At 39.3% G+C, this 18,720-nt stretch overlaps 1 protein-coding gene across 1 annotated transcript in view; it reads right to left on the minus strand.

The window, feature by feature from the left end:
• Window positions 1–11,085: 11,085 nt before the first annotated feature.
• The window catches only part of HECA (headcase homolog (Drosophila)), a 91,751-nt gene continuing 84,116 nt past the window's right edge, over window positions 11,086–18,720 (minus strand). The window contains 2 exon segments of the mRNA XM_010844301.1: window positions 11,086–14,496; window positions 17,275–17,429. Of these exon segments, the coding sequence (XP_010842603.1) occupies window positions 14,332–14,496; window positions 17,275–17,429 (320 nt within the window). The 3' untranslated portion in view covers window positions 11,086–14,331.

Below are 18,720 nucleotides of genomic sequence, written 5' to 3' on the forward strand. Positions count from 1 at the left end.
GGCAAGCCAGCAACTGCAGAGTTTGAACACAGTTAAGGACTCACCCTTAAGCAGGCAGTAGGTGAGGCACCAGGGACTGAAAGAGGAATGATCTACACTAGACCAACAACAGAAAAGTGGTAAAGCTGTGTCTGTATTCCACAGCTGAGAAACACGCGCACTGAACTCAGCCACGATTCACTCCCCAGAGCGTCTACCTCCAAGGGTTTTCCATCTTTCCCTGTGTTCTATCACCACTGTCACTAAGCTGAGAATGAGAAGTCATGATGACTTATTTATTGTTCTGTTTTGGTTTGATTCTTGAGTTGCGGATTGACAAATGATATGTTTGGAATTTTGTTCTCAAAATAGCTTCTTTGCAGATGCCCTAAGCCAGTCCTCTTGGCCAGGCTTTCTGAAAATTCTGCCAGGAAAACTCTCAAAGTGTTCAGTCCCTTCCCTGTATTCACAAACTCCTCCACATGTGCTAATAGCGCATTTCTGACAATGATCAATAAAATATGGTTTCAAATGTTTTTAGCACCTAATGACCCAATCTTACTTCCTCAATACATACAAACAATAGGTTAGTTAGTAAATAAACAGTCTATTAAGTAAAAAACCCAAAACTGGGTGATATGGTCATGCACTTTTGCAGCTGGGCAGCAGAACCTGAACACCCCAGGGGACCCTTCCTGCAGAGATATCCTGGTGCCCAGCCTCGGTCCACAGCCATCATCCAAGCATAATCCAATGAACTGCACAGGTGTGCTTCCTTCTCCAGGAAGAGACCTGGTAAACACAAATAATAGGAAATGGGCAAAGAAGTATCATGTTGGATGCAGGATATACAGATTGAAGGGAGAATTTATTATTCACAAACTAAACTTTCTTAGGGTTTCCCTGAGAGCTCAGTTGGTAAAGAATCCACCTGCAATGCAGGAGACCCCAGTTCAATTCCTGGATCGGGAAGATCCGCTGGAGAAGGGATAGGCTACCCACTCCAGTGTTCTTGGGCTTCCCTGGTGGCTCAGCTGGTAAAGAATCTGCCTGCAATGTGGGAGATCTGGGTTCTATCCCTGGGTTGGAAAGATGCCCTGAAGAAGGGAAAGGTTATCCACTCCATGGCCTGGAGAATTCCATGGACTGTATAGTCCATGGGGTCACAAAGGGTTGGGCACGACTGAGCGACTTTCACATCACATCACAAACTTTCTTAAGCTACTACTGTGAGAATTGCATTTAAGGCCCTTCTAAAGTTTCTGGTATTTTACTATGATTATATTTTTGACTACAGTCCAGGTGGGCAATAACTTAAGGTATTAAATATTTATGTGAGCTCATAGTTTTACCCATAAAGATTCAATCATCATGTTTTCCATCCATTCCAGCCCCCTTCTTTTTGCAAGGTTCTGTGCAAAGTAGTTTTGAAAACATGTTTCCAGCCAATCATTCAACTGTTGACCTGCTAAGATTTCTTAGATGCCTTATTCTTTAATTCCTACAATTCAGTTCAAAGAGGGCACCTAAAGCAACTATCAGCTACTACAAATTCAAGTTTAACCATTAGGTGAGCTGCTGGGAGAAACTTTTCTCAGCACCTTGAAAGCTTACTTCCTTGGCCCACATTAGAAATCTGGTCCAGAAATGTGTACTTTCAAAATGAGCACAGCTCCACAAGCAGACCGTTTACTTCAAGGCCTTTCTGATTTTCTTCCTTTGGGGTTGAATTATAAATTTTGAAATCTTTACACTCATAATTAGTATCTTGTTAAATTATATTTAAACCACGAAAGGGCTTATCCAGGTAATGCTAGAGGTAAAAGATCCACCTGCCAGTGCAAGAGACCTAAGAAATGCAGGTTCAATCCCTGGATCAGAAAAATACCTTGGAGAAGGGAATGGCAACCCACTCCAGTATTCTTGCCTGGAGAATCCCATGGACAGAGGAACCTGGCAGGCTACAGTCCACAGGGTCGCAAAGAGTCAGACACGACCGAAGTGACCTAGCAGAGCACAGCACAAATGAAGAAAACTCAAAGTGCCTAAGTACCCACTCCAATCTCAAAATAGAGACAGTTTTAAAAGAAAAAGACTTCTCCTGAACTATTTTAAACATCATTCTTCTTTGATAAAATCGTTTCTTTTGAATTTTAGAACTTAGCAATTTCGAATACACTTTCTTCCACAGCTTCAATGATTTGCTACAGATATTTTCTTAAAACTTTCAACTAATACAAACCCAAATATGCACATCAGCTTTAAGAGAAATCATAAGGTTTTTAGCAACAGAAACAGAATTTGCATGTTACCTCCTTTTTAATTTTTTCACCCCAAAAGCTATAATAAAACATTAGTACCTCTTACACTAAACATCATATAAATACTTAATGTTAAAATCCAAATTTCAAGAGAGTAAGAGCCAGAACCTACATCCCATCTACCTAGATGACAGATTAAAGACACCTGGAAAATGATTGTGATTTCAACACAATTCTTCAAAAAGAACTCTTGCTGCCTTGTACACAATTTGGTACATATGCATTAATAAACCTGACAAAAATGTAAATGAGAGACATGCCAGGAGTGAAACTTCTCCTTCAGAATTTTTTCAATCTAGTAAAATTCTTCTTAATCAAAAAACGCAAATCTTATATGCCAAATGCTTTGTTAGAATTTCAATTCGTTATTTTAAGAAGGATCTATATTTAAAATTTCATTTCAGTGTCAGGGAAGATCACAGATGACACAGTAATTCTCAGCAAGAATATTTTAGGTGTACATACCTTGAGCAGTCTCATCCTCTCTCATGGAATGCCACCACTTCAGAAGTAGAATTCGGCAGTTTTTAAAAGCTGCACATAGCTATCAAATGTGACCAGTCTTCTGAACAAACAATCATGACTCCTTTTGGCTCCTACCCCTGCACATATGTGCTCAATAAACACTGAATTGACTAGCAGTTAGCATGTCAAGCATGACGTGTGAAAGACGAATTTTAGTGAGATAGTCATAGCTGTTTAACACCAGAAATCAAGAGCATCTGGGATAGATGTTATTTTTTAAGTAGAAACAGAGTCATTACTAACTTGTTCATTTTACCTCTTACGTCTGTTTCTCAGTGAAGAGTTTATAAATTCATGAAGCTATTAATTCATTAAACCTTACTCTAAGAATATTAGAAAGTTGGTACTTGTGTTTTCCTGCGGTAACAGAAAGTGTGACCCAAAAGGTTAAGTGATATGCCTGAGTATGAAGAAGGCACAGTTTAAACCCAGGTTTCCTGCCTCCGAGTCCGGGTTGGCTGAGTGAGTTCAGATGCCTGTTAGGGATTACTGATCCTGCAGTGTTTCAGCAGGTACATCGCAACCTTGATGCCTCAAGCTGGACCGGGCCAGCAGAGACAGATACCAACACCATAGGACATCACCCTGGCCAGCACAGGGTGACCATGATCTGTTACTGTCACATTCCAAGCATTATCATTTGCAAGTGATGTTCATTGCACTAAGTCAGGAGTATGGACACCAGCCTTCACGGGCATACTTGAGACGAAAAATACAATCCCTGTACCACAATGACAGGCCCCTGTCTGTTTTCACCATGAAGGGGGAAAAAGGTGGATCATTTCCCAGCCCAAGAAAGCACAGGTCTCAGTGTGAAGCTAAAAACCCAAATAGGCATAATCAAACATGGCTTTCATGAAATGTCTAACCCACCTTACTAAATCAGATGTCATCTGTTTATTAGTCCCACCACCTTCTCACCCCCTTCTTTCCTACTGCCTCACTGATGCTGCTTTTAGCTCGCTTCACACACCCACTGCTTTAGGCTGTGGGGAGGAATACTGACGCTTCAAGGGCAGAATTCGGCAAAAGTTTCTTAGAAGATGTTCACAGCTATTGAAGATGATCTGCCTTCTGAACAAGTAAGCCTGCTCTCAAAAGAAGCTCTTTTATGAGTCTGACACAAGATGTGCAATTCCTCCCCTGGTATTAGAGAACTCTCCACATCTTCAGGAGCCCCTTAGGAAGAAGCCTCCTGTGACGTGCCCTTAGCATTATCCACTTTCGGCAAAATGCTTGCCAACGTGTATGCTGTCGGGCCACTTTCCTCATCTGTAACATAAATGGGTTGACTCCATTTCTAAGGTCCTTCCTGCCCTACTATTATAAAAAAGCTTTCTGAAATAACATACATCATCAAAGTAAGGTGCATTTTTAGCACTTATTACCTGCCAGGGTATGTGCTAAAGCATTTTATTGCATTAAGCACTTTATTTACATTACTTCATTTAAACCTTAATAATAATACCCTTACCCCCAGACAGACACTCTTACTATTTACAGCTGATGAAAGACAGTATGAGTGCTTGAGCAGGAGAATCGTCCTCAACCAACCGTTCCTTGGCCAATCTAGCAAGTGCACTGACTCCAGTTCATTTTGTAAATCTACACTGTGATGAATGACCTCAGTACTGTGGGTGTTAGTAGCTGGTAGCTGCTCTTAGGCAGGGTCTCCATACAGTTTACCCCTGCAAAGCTGTGTCCTTACCAAGAGTTAGTCATGTTTGTCCCCACACTTGTTTGTGCCAGTTATACTTGGCACTGCAAAAATGTAATTTAATAAAAATAGTACATAAGCCAATGACATATAATTACATAAAGAAAACCCCGTTTCAGTAACTCACTAAGATGCTCTGGAGTGACAGGACAAATCATATACACACAAAAATGTTGTTAAGTATAATACACACAAGAGACAATACAGTCAAAGATTAGGGGCCAGAAGCCCCCAAAGTCGAGAGAGTTGATAAATTTATATTGTTTCTCCTATGCCTTTAAGTTCTTATTCCATTTTGAAGAAATCCAAGTGGGAGGTTTCTTAGAGAATGCATCACAAAAGGAGATTTTGCAAGAAAGGCAGCCTGGTCCTCCAAGTGCCAGAATCACACGTTAAAACAAGCAAAAGAACCACATCTGCCCAATGAATGTGTATGTCTTATATAAATCTAAAAAAAAAAAATGATGGTATATAAGTCATTGGGAGTGGGACTTTTCTGCTTTATGGAGGTATAATTCACATAATAAACTACACATATTTAAAGTATACAGTAAATTTTGACGTATATATAAGAAGTTATCATCAAAATCAAGATTATGAACACATCTATCACTGCCAATGGAGAAGGAAATGGCAACCCACTCCAGTATTCTTGCCTGGAAAATTCCATGGACAGAGTCGTCTGGCAGGCTACAGTTAATGGGGTCGCAGTCGGACACGACTGAGCGACTTCACTCACTCACTCATCACCTCCAAAGGTCCTCATGCCTCTTTGTAATCATTTTACCTACCCTCCCCCTCATTGTGCTATGCTTAGTCGCTCAGTCGTGTCCAACTCTTTGCAACCCCATGGACTGTAGCCTGCCAGGCTCCTCTGTCCATGGGGATTCTCCAGGCAAGAATACTAGAGTGGGTTGCCATGCCCTCCTCCAGGGAATCTTCCCAACCCAGGGATCGAACCCAGGTCTCCCGCATTATAGGTGGAATTTTTACCATCTGAGCCACCAGAGAAACCCTCTCCCATTTCCTCTTTCCATCCCCAGGTGAAACTGATCTGCCAATACAGGCTCATTTGCATTTTCTAAAATTCGACATAAATGGAGTCATATAGTATATAGTTTCCTCCTCCTGACTTCTCTTTAGTGTAATTATTTTGAGACTCACCCATGTTGCACGCATCAATAGTTTGTTCCCTTTTATTGTGGAGTACTCTTCTATAGTATACTGTTTACTGATGGCTCAGTCGGCAAAGAATCTGCCTGCAGTGCAGGTAGACCTGGGTTCGATCCCTGTGTTGGATAGATCCCCTGGAGAAGGAAATGGTAACCCACTCCAGTATCCTTGCCTGGAGAATCCCATGGACATAGGGGCCTGGTGGGCTGCAGTCCATGGGGTCGCAAAGAGTCGGGCGCGACTGAGCGACTAACACTACGCTGTTCTATAGCATAGGTAGCCCCCATTTTGTTCATCCACTCTCCTGTTGATGTAGACATTTGTGTTGTTCCTGTTAGGCGCTATTACAAATAAGCTGCCAGAAACTTCTAAACAAGTCTTTTTGTGGACATGCTTTCATTTCTCTTGGGTAAACACACAGAAGTGGAAAAGCCAGGACACAGAATAGGTATATGTTTAACTTTTTAAGAAACTACTGGCTATTTCCCATCAGCAGCATGTGAGTGTTTTTTATGTCACATTTTTTGCCAGCAATTGGTATTCTTTTTTTTAAAGTCATTCCAGTGGGTGTGTAGTGGTATTTCATGATGGTTTTAACTTGCATATCCCTAATGACTAATGATGTTGCGTATCTTATCATGTGTTTGCCATTTTAATTTTTTTGGCAAAGCATTCAAGTATTTTGCACTTTTTTTTTAAGTGGCTCATTTGTTTTATTACTACATTTTGGAGTTATTCATTATTTTCTGGATCTAAGCCCTTTTCTTCCAGTTTGTGGCTTTTTTTTTTTTTCTCAATGTCTTTTGAAAAGCTCTTAATTTTAATAAAATACAACTTATCTTTTTTAGATTTTACATTTATGATCCACTTTTAGTTAAATTTTTTTAATAAGGTAAGAGTCTTGATCCAAGTTTGGTTTTTCACATATGGTACCAAATTTTCCAGCTCCACTTGACATTATCTTCTCTTCACTGAATTCTTTTTATGTCTTTGGCAAAAATTAATTGCCCATCTATGTAAGTGTGGTTTACTTTTGGACTCTATCCTTCCATTGATCAGATTGCCCACATCTGTGCAGGCTTTCCTGGTAGCTCAGATGGTAAAGAATCTGCCTGCAATGCAGAAGACATGGGTTCAATCCCTGAATCAGGAAGACCCCATGGAGTAGCAAATGGCAACTCACTCTAGTATTCTTGCCTGGAGAAATCCACGGACAGAGGAGCCTGGCGGGCTGCAGTCCATGGGATCCCAAAGAGTCAGACACGACTAAGCGACAATACTTTCACTTTCCCATTTCTGTGCCAACTGTAGCAATCTTTTAACTTTTTTGATTTACCAACCAGCTCATGTCTAGGTTTGTCTAGGGGCTTTTACTGTATTCCTGCAATGTAGGAGACCTGGGTTCAATCCCTGGGTTGGGAAGATCCCCTGGAGAGGGAAATGGCTACCCACTCCAGTATTCTGGCCTGGAGACGTCCATGAACAGAGAAGCCTGGTGGGCTACAACCCATGGGGTTGCAAAGAGTCAGACACAACTGAGCCACCTTCACTTTACTATATTCCAGTGGTTAAGAAAACTGACAGGAAAGGGAAGGCAGAAGAAAGGACAAGATGGGCAGGTAGAAAAAAGATAAAGCAAAGGTATCACAACAGGTAATTAGGACAAAGATTAGAAAAAGCTGACACTTCCAATAATAAAAAGTGGCTTTTTCTCAACTCTGCCATCAACAAAGACCACCCCCCACCTAACAGAACTCATGTTTTGAAAGGTTATGTCTGTAAAATAAACAGCATTAGATATTAATTAATTTATGTTCTCATATATTATTCATCAAAGGCATATACCATTGTTTCTGAACAGTATGGGATAACCAAGGTTGCTGTAACTCATGCCAAAAATAAACTGACCTTTTAGATATCCTGTGCAGTCTTGCGATAGGTAACATTCTGATCCCCATGAAGTTTTGTGAAATAGTCACAGAAGCCCCTGGGACTGCCACTGTCTCACTCTTGGCCCAAACCACTCTCTTTTGAGAGCCATGGGTTCTTCTGGAGCTTCAGACAAACTCCAGCCCAGGGGCTTCATCTGGCTTTACTTTCTCCGTCAACCACCTGCAGTGTCATCAGAGCCTCAGAAAAATACAGGATTCACTGATGTGATAAAAAATAACAAGAAAGTGTAAGGCATCGATTGCCAATCCATGGTTTTACAATAATTAGGAATGCCACTAATGATTAGCTCAAGAGATAACCCCTACAACCATGAAAAAAATTTCTCTCTCTCAGCACTACAAATAACCAGTGATCAGGTAGAGCAACTCAAAAAAGTCTGAAATACTAGAGCTTCAGACAAAGAGTACTGAAGAGAAACTGAACATGAAACACACCAAGAGCAACTGTTTGAAAACTTAGTCAAAAGGGAAAACCCTGTCCCAGTTGGGGAGACCAAAGCTATCAAATCTGACAGCCATGACATGTTTGAATCCAGAAACATCTTAAAGTCAGATCCCAAGTGAAGAATGACGGATTCTTAATGTAGACTGTTACAATGTCACCCGACACTGAGACACAGCTCTCTTCAAGCAATGACTGATTTTAACAAAAGAACAGCAGTCAACAAATAACACACAAAAAATGAGGGAAAAGACACAATTATTCTGATTTCAAATATTCTTTCTCCTCTTTAGAAGTTAGAAGCATTCCCGTTTGTTTTCTTCTTTCTAAAAATAGGAGATGTTTTCCCATGTGCTAGTCACCCTCACACAGGGGGCCCAGTGAGCCTCTCAGAATTACTTGCATTTTAGCACCACTGCGCTGAAGTGAGGGCTACTGTACCTGTGAAATCCAGCACCTTGTCAAAGGGCTTCCCCTATGGCTCAGTGGGTGAAGAATCCGCCTGCAATGCAGGAGACATAGGAAACAGGAGTTTGGTCCCTGGGTCAGGAAGATAGGCTGGAGGAGGAAATGGTAACCCACTTCAGTATTCTCAAAAATCCCATGGACAGAGAAGCCTGGCAGGCTACAGTCCATAGGGTTGCAAAGAGTCAGAGGCAACTAAGCACACACATGCCTTGTCAAAACAAATCCAAAGCTCTCTCTCAACTGAAAACAAACTACACACTCACTGATGTCATTTTGAGAAACAGGAGAGGAAATCCTGACTTAATTCCCAGTCAGCCATTAACTGTTCAGACTTATTTACGTAGATTTAAGTTCTCTGGCAGAGAAGGCAATGGCACCTCACTCCAGTACTCTTGCCTGGAAAATCCCATGGATGGAGGAGCCTGGTGGGCTGCCGTCTATGGGGTCGCACAGAGTTGGACACGACTGAAGTGACTTAGCAACAGCAGCAGCAAGTTCTCTGGGCCTCAGTTTATCTTTAAGATGAATGTAACAGTCAATAAGATTGAAACAAACAAATGAAAATAACAAAACAGAGAACAAAACTACTGGTTACCAACAGGGAGAGGGAAGTGGGGAAGGGCATGATAGAAGGGATTAAGAGGTACAAATTACTATGTATAAAATACATAAGCTTTAAGGATATATGGTACAGCACAGGGAATATAGCCAATCTTTTACAATTGTAAATGGAATATAATCTATAAAAACACAGAATCATTATGTTGCACATGTGAAACTAATATTGTAAATCAACCATACTTCAATTAAATGTATGTGTGTGTATGCTCAGTTGTGTCCAAGTCTTTGCAGCCCTAGCCTGCCAGGCTCTTCTGTTCATGGACTTTTCAAGGCAAGAATACTGGAGCAGGTTACCATTTCCTCCTCTAGATCTTCCCCACCCAGAGATCACACCCATGTCTCTTGCACTCCTGCACTGGCAGGCGGATTCTTTACCACTGAGCCACCTGGGAAGCCCACACACATACACACACACACACACACACACACACACAATGTGAACATGACAAAAAACACAGTCCTCGCTCTAAATTCTGGGATCTCTAATTCTATGACTGTTATAGCTATGAATTTTCTACTTTTAGGCTTACGGGGAATGTAATTAGATAATTCCAAACTTGATTTTAGTTATGATCTAAACTTTCAAACAACTGTATCAGAACCCCTGGCATGATGTCCATCACCAGGAAATGGTGCTATGGGGCCACATTCCACTTGGATTCCACTTGAATACTGACAAATGTAATCAGTATTTTTACTGAATACCATGAGACAAAGTGCTTTGTTTATTTTTGCTGTCCCTGAGACAATACCAAATTGAGCTTATATGAATTAATTATCACAGTGTCAAAGACTGTCATTAGAATAAAAATATCCTTTAAAAATACATTATTTCTAGTGTATCTGTATGACACTTTACTATCTTCAAAGATATTTCATATTCATTAGATAAGGTTTATCCCAGGTATAGAGAACTGAAAGAACATAAAAAGAATAAAAGCTCAAGCAAAGCTTTTTTTTCTTCCAAAATTTAACTCTTTACTAGAGAAACAGCCTATAAAATTAGCAAGCTAACTGCTGCTAAATTTAAGTCAAAGCTACATATGCAAGATTTAAAGAAATGGAAACCACTAAGAACAAATAAAATTTTCCTCCATTAAACATAATTCTTAATAATTGGTTTAACTTTTTTTCTTTCTACCATAGTAAGAACTATATGTTCCTTACAATTGCAAAGGAATTTTGTTGAAATAAATTACATTATTAGCAATCATGATATCCCAAGTCATTAAGGCTTTGAATAAATAAAATGTATATCTCAGATGTCTGTAGGAAATAATGGTAAAACAAGCTTGGAATCCCCTGGAGACTCTTTCCTCACCCTCCTTTCCACATGTTATTATGTACTCTAATCATTTTGTGGATTTCAATTCTTCAGCTAAGAATAATATGTGAAATGAAGGGAACAAGGAAATTTGAAACATAAGTTAAACTAGATCACAGTGCCTCAAAGTCAGCAAGAAGTTTAACAACTCAGTTTTCATTTTCTTATAACGAAGAAGGATATAATCTAGTCTTTTCATTATGCAAATTGTTGCAGGTCTAGAAACAACAACAACAAACTGTAGAATAGGATTATCTACTCAGTCAGATATAATTCCCTATAACCAGAACAATAATTATGGATCATCCACATGGAACCAACTCTGTTATACAGAATGCTTATTTTGTTGTAAAGGGAATGTGTATGTGACGCATCACTTTTAAACAGCAAAAAAAGTTCTGAGTTTTTATTAGCTGCAATAGGGACTTTGAAATAGCTACATGAATAGTGACCAAACCATAGGAAAGACTTCTCTATTATCTTTTCTGACCAAACAATCCCACACTCAAAAACCTAAAATCCCAACAGAAAATAAAGTGGCACACTAAAGAGAGAATACAATATTAGTTTCTGAAATTTTATTATTTTTAATACATACATTTCACAAACAGAAACCTGCTACCACCACACAATTCCAAATGTTTCAATTTTATCAACATTCTTTAACTATTTACACTGTCTTCTCTCAACAAAAGTGCAATCCAAGACATCTTGACGAGAAATCTTTACTGACAAGAATGTATTTTTGAGCTGGTGTTAATGATGCCCACCCATTATGTTTTCTTTCAATGATCTGGAATAATAATAAAGTCAACAGGACACAGAGATGAGTTGGGTTAGGCAGCATCCTTTTACAGGAACCAAAACACTGAACAAGAGCACTTTCTCCTCACCTCCTCCCCAACCTCTGATTGCAATGACCCAACAGCTGCTACCATGAGACTAGAGAAGAGCAAACTGGAGTGACTGACCCGAACACAGGAGTAGAGACTGCATGTTAAGCACTGATCTTACAGGACAAAACGAAAGATTTCAGCAAGTTAGTCTGGATGATCTAACAAGTTACATTAAAAGTTTATCTGTTAGTTTTAGGATTTAAACACCTAGGAATATTCTGTTTGGAGAAAGCTCTTTCTTAATTACAATGGGATAATTCAGCCCACTCCCTAACTTCATGGCCATAGGTGTATCAATTGCTTCAAATGCAACCAGAAAACACAAGAGAGTGAAGAACTGAGCTAGCCTGAAGAGAAGATGACAATACCATCAGAAATAGTCATACCACTAAACTAAAGCAGGTAATTTTATTTGTTCAAGGTTTAACTCTTAAAAATAATGATAAAACAAGTTAAAGTATATAAAAATTACCTATAAGTGGGTTCATGTCTTTGAACACTATTAGAAAAACAGAAAATGGACCTCTTGGATGACTAATATCCTTTAACATCTGAACCTCAACCAAAATAATCATCTTTTGTGGTATATTCCAATTCCTATCAAGGTACTCAGAGCAAAGTACTTCTAGAAAGTATGATGAAAATATTAAGGTCAGCAGATTCCAAAATAAAATTTATTCTTCACATGGTTGCGTACTCAATTATATTTTATTCTCAAATCTGCCAAATTTTCCATTTTAGACAAGAATGCAATGCCATAAAGGCATAGCAATTTAGCACCCACAGAATCCTAACAGAACCATCAAAATAAAGGCCACAAGCAAATTTTACTCAACTACAGTGAAACCTCCTCATACTTATTTCTCCAAAAGTAGACAACAACGTAAGGGGAAAATACTGAATGCATCTACACTTGCAATAGTTTTAGGCTGAGGGGCATGTAGGTGATCTACATGTAAGCTTTTAAGCTTCAGAACAATAATACAAGCAGGTTTCTCTTTAGAAATTTAGGTGGGTTTAAGAACAGCATTACAAATATTTTACTACTCATCTGAAATTCAGAAATAAAATCCAATGGTACGCTGAAGACAAGAGAAACTCCTCAAGTTTTTTATACCTGGTACATGACAGAGAATCAATAGGGAAACAGCTGATTCAGTTACAGTTTTATGTATCAAAGACAGATTTGCAAGGGCTATGTCCTATAGACCTCTTTCCCTTGCATCAAACACTGTCAGGCTAATAACAACTTGCTGCGTCTTATGAGCATTGAGCATTTCCCCCCACTGTGAAATAGTCTTCAGATCATCAAATATCAAACTAGATGCAAACTAGATGTGGTCAGCCAAATTATCATCATCCAAACCGAAAGACGAAGAGTATTAGTCAAACTCTCACAGTCAGCTGTGTTTTTTCAAACAAAACATTGAATATTCCATGTAGCAGAACTGAAACTCACTTGCAATGATGCATAAACACTTCTGAGAGGAAAAACAACTGTGTTTTCTTGGAGGTGAGAGGGGGAAATGATATAAACTAAGTAATAGAATATATCCACATAACCCCAAATTTAGTTATCCATAAAAGGATATTCTCAGCATCCTTATAACACATATGTGTATTATAGCTAAAATTACCAAATTCATTTTTTGAGAAATCATATTCCAATTCCAGTTTTATAAAGATAAGGGGTGTCAGTCTATTTAAATCAGGAAACTCTAATAAACAGAGGCTGTATTTTAGAAAGCTCAATGCTCTAACAAAATTCTATAAATTACCATCTTTTTCAACAGTGGTAAGGTATCATGGAGATCTTTAGAATAATCTATGCTCAAACATATTGTTATGCATTTTAATTGGTGATCTTCCAAAATGAAACACTTTAAAAAGAAATACTAAAATTATTCTTTTCCTCAAAGCTTCACAAATAATTTTTTTCCATTCCTTCTGAAGGTCAAATCTTTGATTTTGGAAACTCAGCACTAACAGAGTAAAATGCAGCCATAAGCAGTTTGGGGGGAAGCTAAGTGTGGCAATGACTGCTTGTGAAACTTACCAGTTAGGGTCTGTGGCTGTGAGAAGAATCTGACATCAAATGACACTTCGACAGTATAAACCTATATAAATCAGTACCGCCCAAATCAGGTTATTCATGGAATTCTCCTTACAAGCTTGTTTGACCAACCTCAAAGATACAATTCAAATGACAGCGTTCTGCCCTTTTGCCCTCTGAGTCAGTATGCATCATTTCCAAATTCTTTTAGCATATTCTCTTTGTTACGGGTCAGTTTTACCTAAAAATATGTGCGACACCCATTGTTTTCATATGTCTTATAATTTGGATATTATTTTCAGTATGAAAACTGGCTGCTAGAATACAACAGGGATAGAATCAGGGCTCATGTCCACTTCCCAGTGATCTGTCGGTGAGGGGAAGCGGCAGGTCAGTGTGTGCTGCAGAATGCCAAACCAAAGAGGACAAACACACCATCAGCTCTCCAGGCACAGGTTACATTCACTTGTCACATGTTTTTCCCAAGGCCCAGAGAAGACTTAAAAGTGGATCTTTAGACAGTTAACATTTTCTTCCCAACTCCTTCCATGCTCTCAGTTTACGACCATGTAATCCTTTTCCTAAATTCACCCCATCCTCCCCACCACCCTAAAAGCTGCCTGAGAGACTCTTAGTGATAGCGAACCGTTCCCCCAAGCTCACAGGAGTACCTGGCTGGGTGCTGGTCATGACCACAGACTAACACATGGGAGTCAAGAGAGGGCAAGGGGCAGGCACAAGTACACAAAGGAACTCTCCTTTCAATTAGAAAAGAAATGAATGTCACAGAAGGCTTCCCTAGAAAAGATATGTAACAAAGTAATATCAATAAAATAGCTATTACTAAAGCAAAGCTTTCATCAATAAGCTTCAAGAACTTTGAAGGAGGAAAATGGCTTCACGAAATGGTAGTCCAGGTTGCCACAGTGTGGACACTGCTGGACGTTGCTGTACTCGGAGAAGTACTGCATGCCAATCCGCACGTCGATCACCGGCTTCCCACAGTGCTTACAGTTCAGACGGGCCTGTGGGGGGAACACAAGATGCCGTGAGCCACACTACCCCTCTGCACCCCCAGCATTGCCAAACCACACTCAAGACTGCTTACCTGGGAAACTGATCAAGAGTTTAATAAAGCATCCCTTTATTACCCCAAACAGAGTGGGCAGAGCATCAGATAAGCATGAGATATTATACACGCAAATATTTACCCATCAGCCTAAAAGATTAACGATTCTTCATTTCTCTCCTGATGTGCAGCACTGCTTGTAATTACTCTACAGATGGGAAGAAAATTCTCGACCTGTACTGCCTAAACTTCTCCAGTAAAACTCCTAACAATCGAAAATCTCTTCCCTGTGGGTTTTAATAAGTGGCTGAAACCAACCTCTCTCATCCAAACCTGCATGAAATTTCTTTGAAGATTGTTTTGAGTTTATTTCTTAAATGTATATACATTTTTCATTCTACTCCTAACTACACTTCTGCTTTCTTTGAGGTAAAAATAAAATTTCCCTCAAATACTCTAGTAAAATTGAGGATCTGGAAATAAGGGCCATGTTTACGCTGAGGCTTCTGGAACCTACGAGAACACTGTGCCTTCATTCATGCCCTGGCCTCCCTCTAGCAGCACCAGACCTAAGCTTTCAGCAATAGGTCCAAGGACTTCAGTGAATAATAGGAAATTATAAAGTACAGCAGGCTCTCAATTTAGATGCATTCTAAAACCACTTCATCCTCAAAACGCTCCCATAAGTAGGTAGTAGTATATCAATTTTAGATGATCATACTGAAGCACATGGTGATAAAGCAGAAGGGCTGAGATCTGAACCCCAGTAGCTTACCCAGAGCCTACCCTCTTAGTCATTACAGTCTACCTGAGATAAACTCCCTTTTAACTGACTAATCTCTCTGAACAGTATTAAAAGTGAAATTCTAAGCACACCTCTCTCTTTAACCACTCTCTTTAACCTGTTACTCGTTCTAATAATGAATTCCTGCTTATTTCGGCCTCAAAGTCTTCCTGAAGACACTCCTTGATGCCTCTGTAGCATCTAACATTTGTACCTTTCTCAGTGAATATAGTTAATTGATTTTTTTTTAAGTCAAAAAATTGATTTTTTTTTTTAAGTCCACTCCAGTAAGGGGCAAGGAAAAAAAAAAAATGCCTGGGATTAAACTGTTTTAAGGAAGAAATATATGGTGAGTAACAACAGGCTGGGTATGGCATGATACCACTCTGCTTTTCTCCCTGAAGATAAGACAGCAATCCCAGGGCCTCTCAGTGGTGAAGTAGAAAGAGCATCAGGCTGGCAGTGACAGAGGTTTGTGGTCATGCTGATACGTGTGGGAAGACCTGGGGGGAAAGTTCTAATTGTTCAGGCCTCCACGGCATGTGAAAAATAAAGAGACCTTTCCAGTGCTAGCACTCTTATGAGTTATAGGCCCACACATTCTTTCACTTCCCTATTTCTTTAAAAGGTAACTCTCTGGTGTGTGTGGGAAAGAACTCTTCCTTTTGTTTCTCTCATCTCAAGAGCAGGTAGCAAGGTATACTGGGTATTATAAAACGCTAAAGGTATTATAAAACTCTTAGTAAAACACAATGATATCTCATTTACAAGACTAAGTTTTAAAATGGAAATGTGGTCTGTATATGAGAATAGCATAAAAGGACTCAATTATATCTAGAATCAAATGACAGGCTACAAATGACCATTCAGGGCTCTCACGACTACATTTCTCTCTTCTAAGATCAGTAGTACAGACACAGAAAGGCTTAAATACCAACCCCACCAACCTCTTCATTCAACCAACACAGCTTATCTTCTGAATAAATTGCTAATGGTAAGGATGTTCTCTTTATAAAAATCAAATCATAATGCTAAAGATAAAAAACTATTAATAAACTACTGAAATGTTTATCAGGTGTTTATACTCAAGGCTTAGACACTTAAGACGAAAGGAAAATAATCTTTCCAGCCTGTAAATATCAAGGAATTATATAAAAAGCCTTTTCTTTTCCAAAGCACTTGGAAACAAATCAAGATATTTCCAAGGATTTTGTCTTCTGTTTCTATGGACTTATTTAATGCATTTTCACATGTTAATACTTTCCTCTTTTCCTCATGACAGCTAAATTTCAGATGCTTTCTTAGCATCAGAATATGCCTCCCCTTAGCAGAGCTTTAAGGATTACAAATCTTTCAAGTCAGCCTCAGACACATTCCATGGCAGGCAGATCCTATATAAATTGCACTGTCCCACACAAAGGAAACAAAAAGAAAATCCTGTCTAGGAGAGGAAGTGAGACTTTCTTCTTTCCTTTTAAATGACAACTTTTTCTTACATCTAAAGCTTTAAAAACTCTAAGTAAATAAGAAGAAAACTAAAGGAACCATTGAGCATCTCATCCCACCATCCAGAGACAATCTCTGGTAACAGGCTAGCAGAGTCCTTTTCATGTTCACTTTTTACAAATGAAAGTGTGCTATTCTGCCATTTAAGACGTGCTTTTTTTGACTTAAAAGACTTAAACTATTTCCCACAGAATTATACATTATCCTGCAAGATCCCGTTTAACGACTGCCAAGTATTCCAGGAACAGCCGCACCATGCTGTAGTTAATCAACCGTCACTGCCGGACTCCTGGGAGGCCCTTGGCCACTCCTTCCTGTGGCACGTTCTCCACACCCTCCCACCTGCTCCAGCATCACCCCAGGGCCGCCCCTGACTCTTCCATATTTACTTGGGGACATAAGCCTGAGGTCCCCCACTGCTTGCTCTGCGGGGTCAACACCAACCTGACAGCACGGAGAGGCGGCCAGGATGTCGTAGGTGTACATGGTGCCCAGCTGGTGCCAGCTGCCGTCCCACCGTGACTTACACTTGATGCAGATGATCTTGTGAACACCTTCCAGGCAGTCCACGCATACCGCATACAGGTGCATGAGCCTCCCTGTGCACAGAAGACACAAGGCTGAGAGCGGCTGGCAAAGAAGCCACCTTTGGTCACCAAAGGGGATTAAAACAATTGCTTATTTATCAGTTATAAGCCAACACTTTTTCATCTGAACAAATATAAAAAGCAAAATAGATGATACATATCATATATCCCCAAGTTGTCCTTTTAGAATAATGACTCACCACTACTATTCAACATAGTTTTGAAAGTTTTGGCCACAGCAATCAGAGCAGAAAAAGAAATAAAAGGAATCCAAATTGGAAAAGAAGAAGTAAAACTCTCACTGTTTGCAGATGACATGATCCTCTATATAGAAAACCCTAAAGACTCCACCAGAAAATTACTAGAGCTAATCAATGAATATAGTAAAGTTGCAAGATATAAAATCAACACACAGAAATCCCTTGCATTCCTACACACTAATAATGAGAAAATAGAAAGAGAAATTAAGGAAACAATCCCATTCACCATTGCAACGAAAAGAATAAAATACTTAGGAATATATCTACCTAAAGAAACTAAAGATCTATATATAGAAAACTATAAAACACTGGTGAAAGAAATCAAAGAGGACACTAATAGATGGAGAAATATACCATGTTCATGGATCAGAAGAATCAATATAGTGAAAATGAGTATACTACCCAAAGCAATCTATAGATTCAATGCAATCCCTATCAAGCTACCAACAGTATTTTTCACAGAGCTAGAACAAATAATTTCACAATTTGTATGGAAATACAAAAATCCTCGAATAGCCAAAGCAATCTTCAGAAAGAAGAATGGAACAGGAGGAATCAACCTGCCTGACTTCAGGCTCTACTACAAAGCCACAGTCATCAAGACAGTATGGTACTGGCACAAAGACAGAAATATAGATCAATGGAACAAAATAGAAAGCCCAGAGATAAATCTATGCACCTATGGACAACTTATCTTTGACAAAGGAGGCGAGAATATACAATGGATTAAAGACAATCTCTTTAACAAGTGGTGCTGGGACAACTGGTCAACCACTTGCAAAAGAATGAAACTAGAACACTTTCTAACACCACACACAAAAATAAACTCAAAATGGATTAAAAATCTAAATGTAAGACCAGAAACCATAAAACTCCTAGAGGAGAACATAGGCAAAACACTCTCCGACATACATCACATCAGGATCCTCTATGACCCACCTCCCAGAATATTGGAAATAAAAGCAAAAATAAACAAATGGGACCTAATTAAAATTAAAAGCTTCTGCACAACAAAGGAAACTATAAGCAAGGTGAAAAGACAG

This window comes from Bison bison, unplaced genomic scaffold (genome assembly GCF_000754665.1).
Source record: "Bison bison bison isolate TAMUID 2011002044 unplaced genomic scaffold, Bison_UMD1.0 scf7180017864198, whole genome shotgun sequence".
NCBI lineage: Eukaryota > Metazoa > Chordata > Mammalia > Artiodactyla > Bovidae > Bison > Bison bison.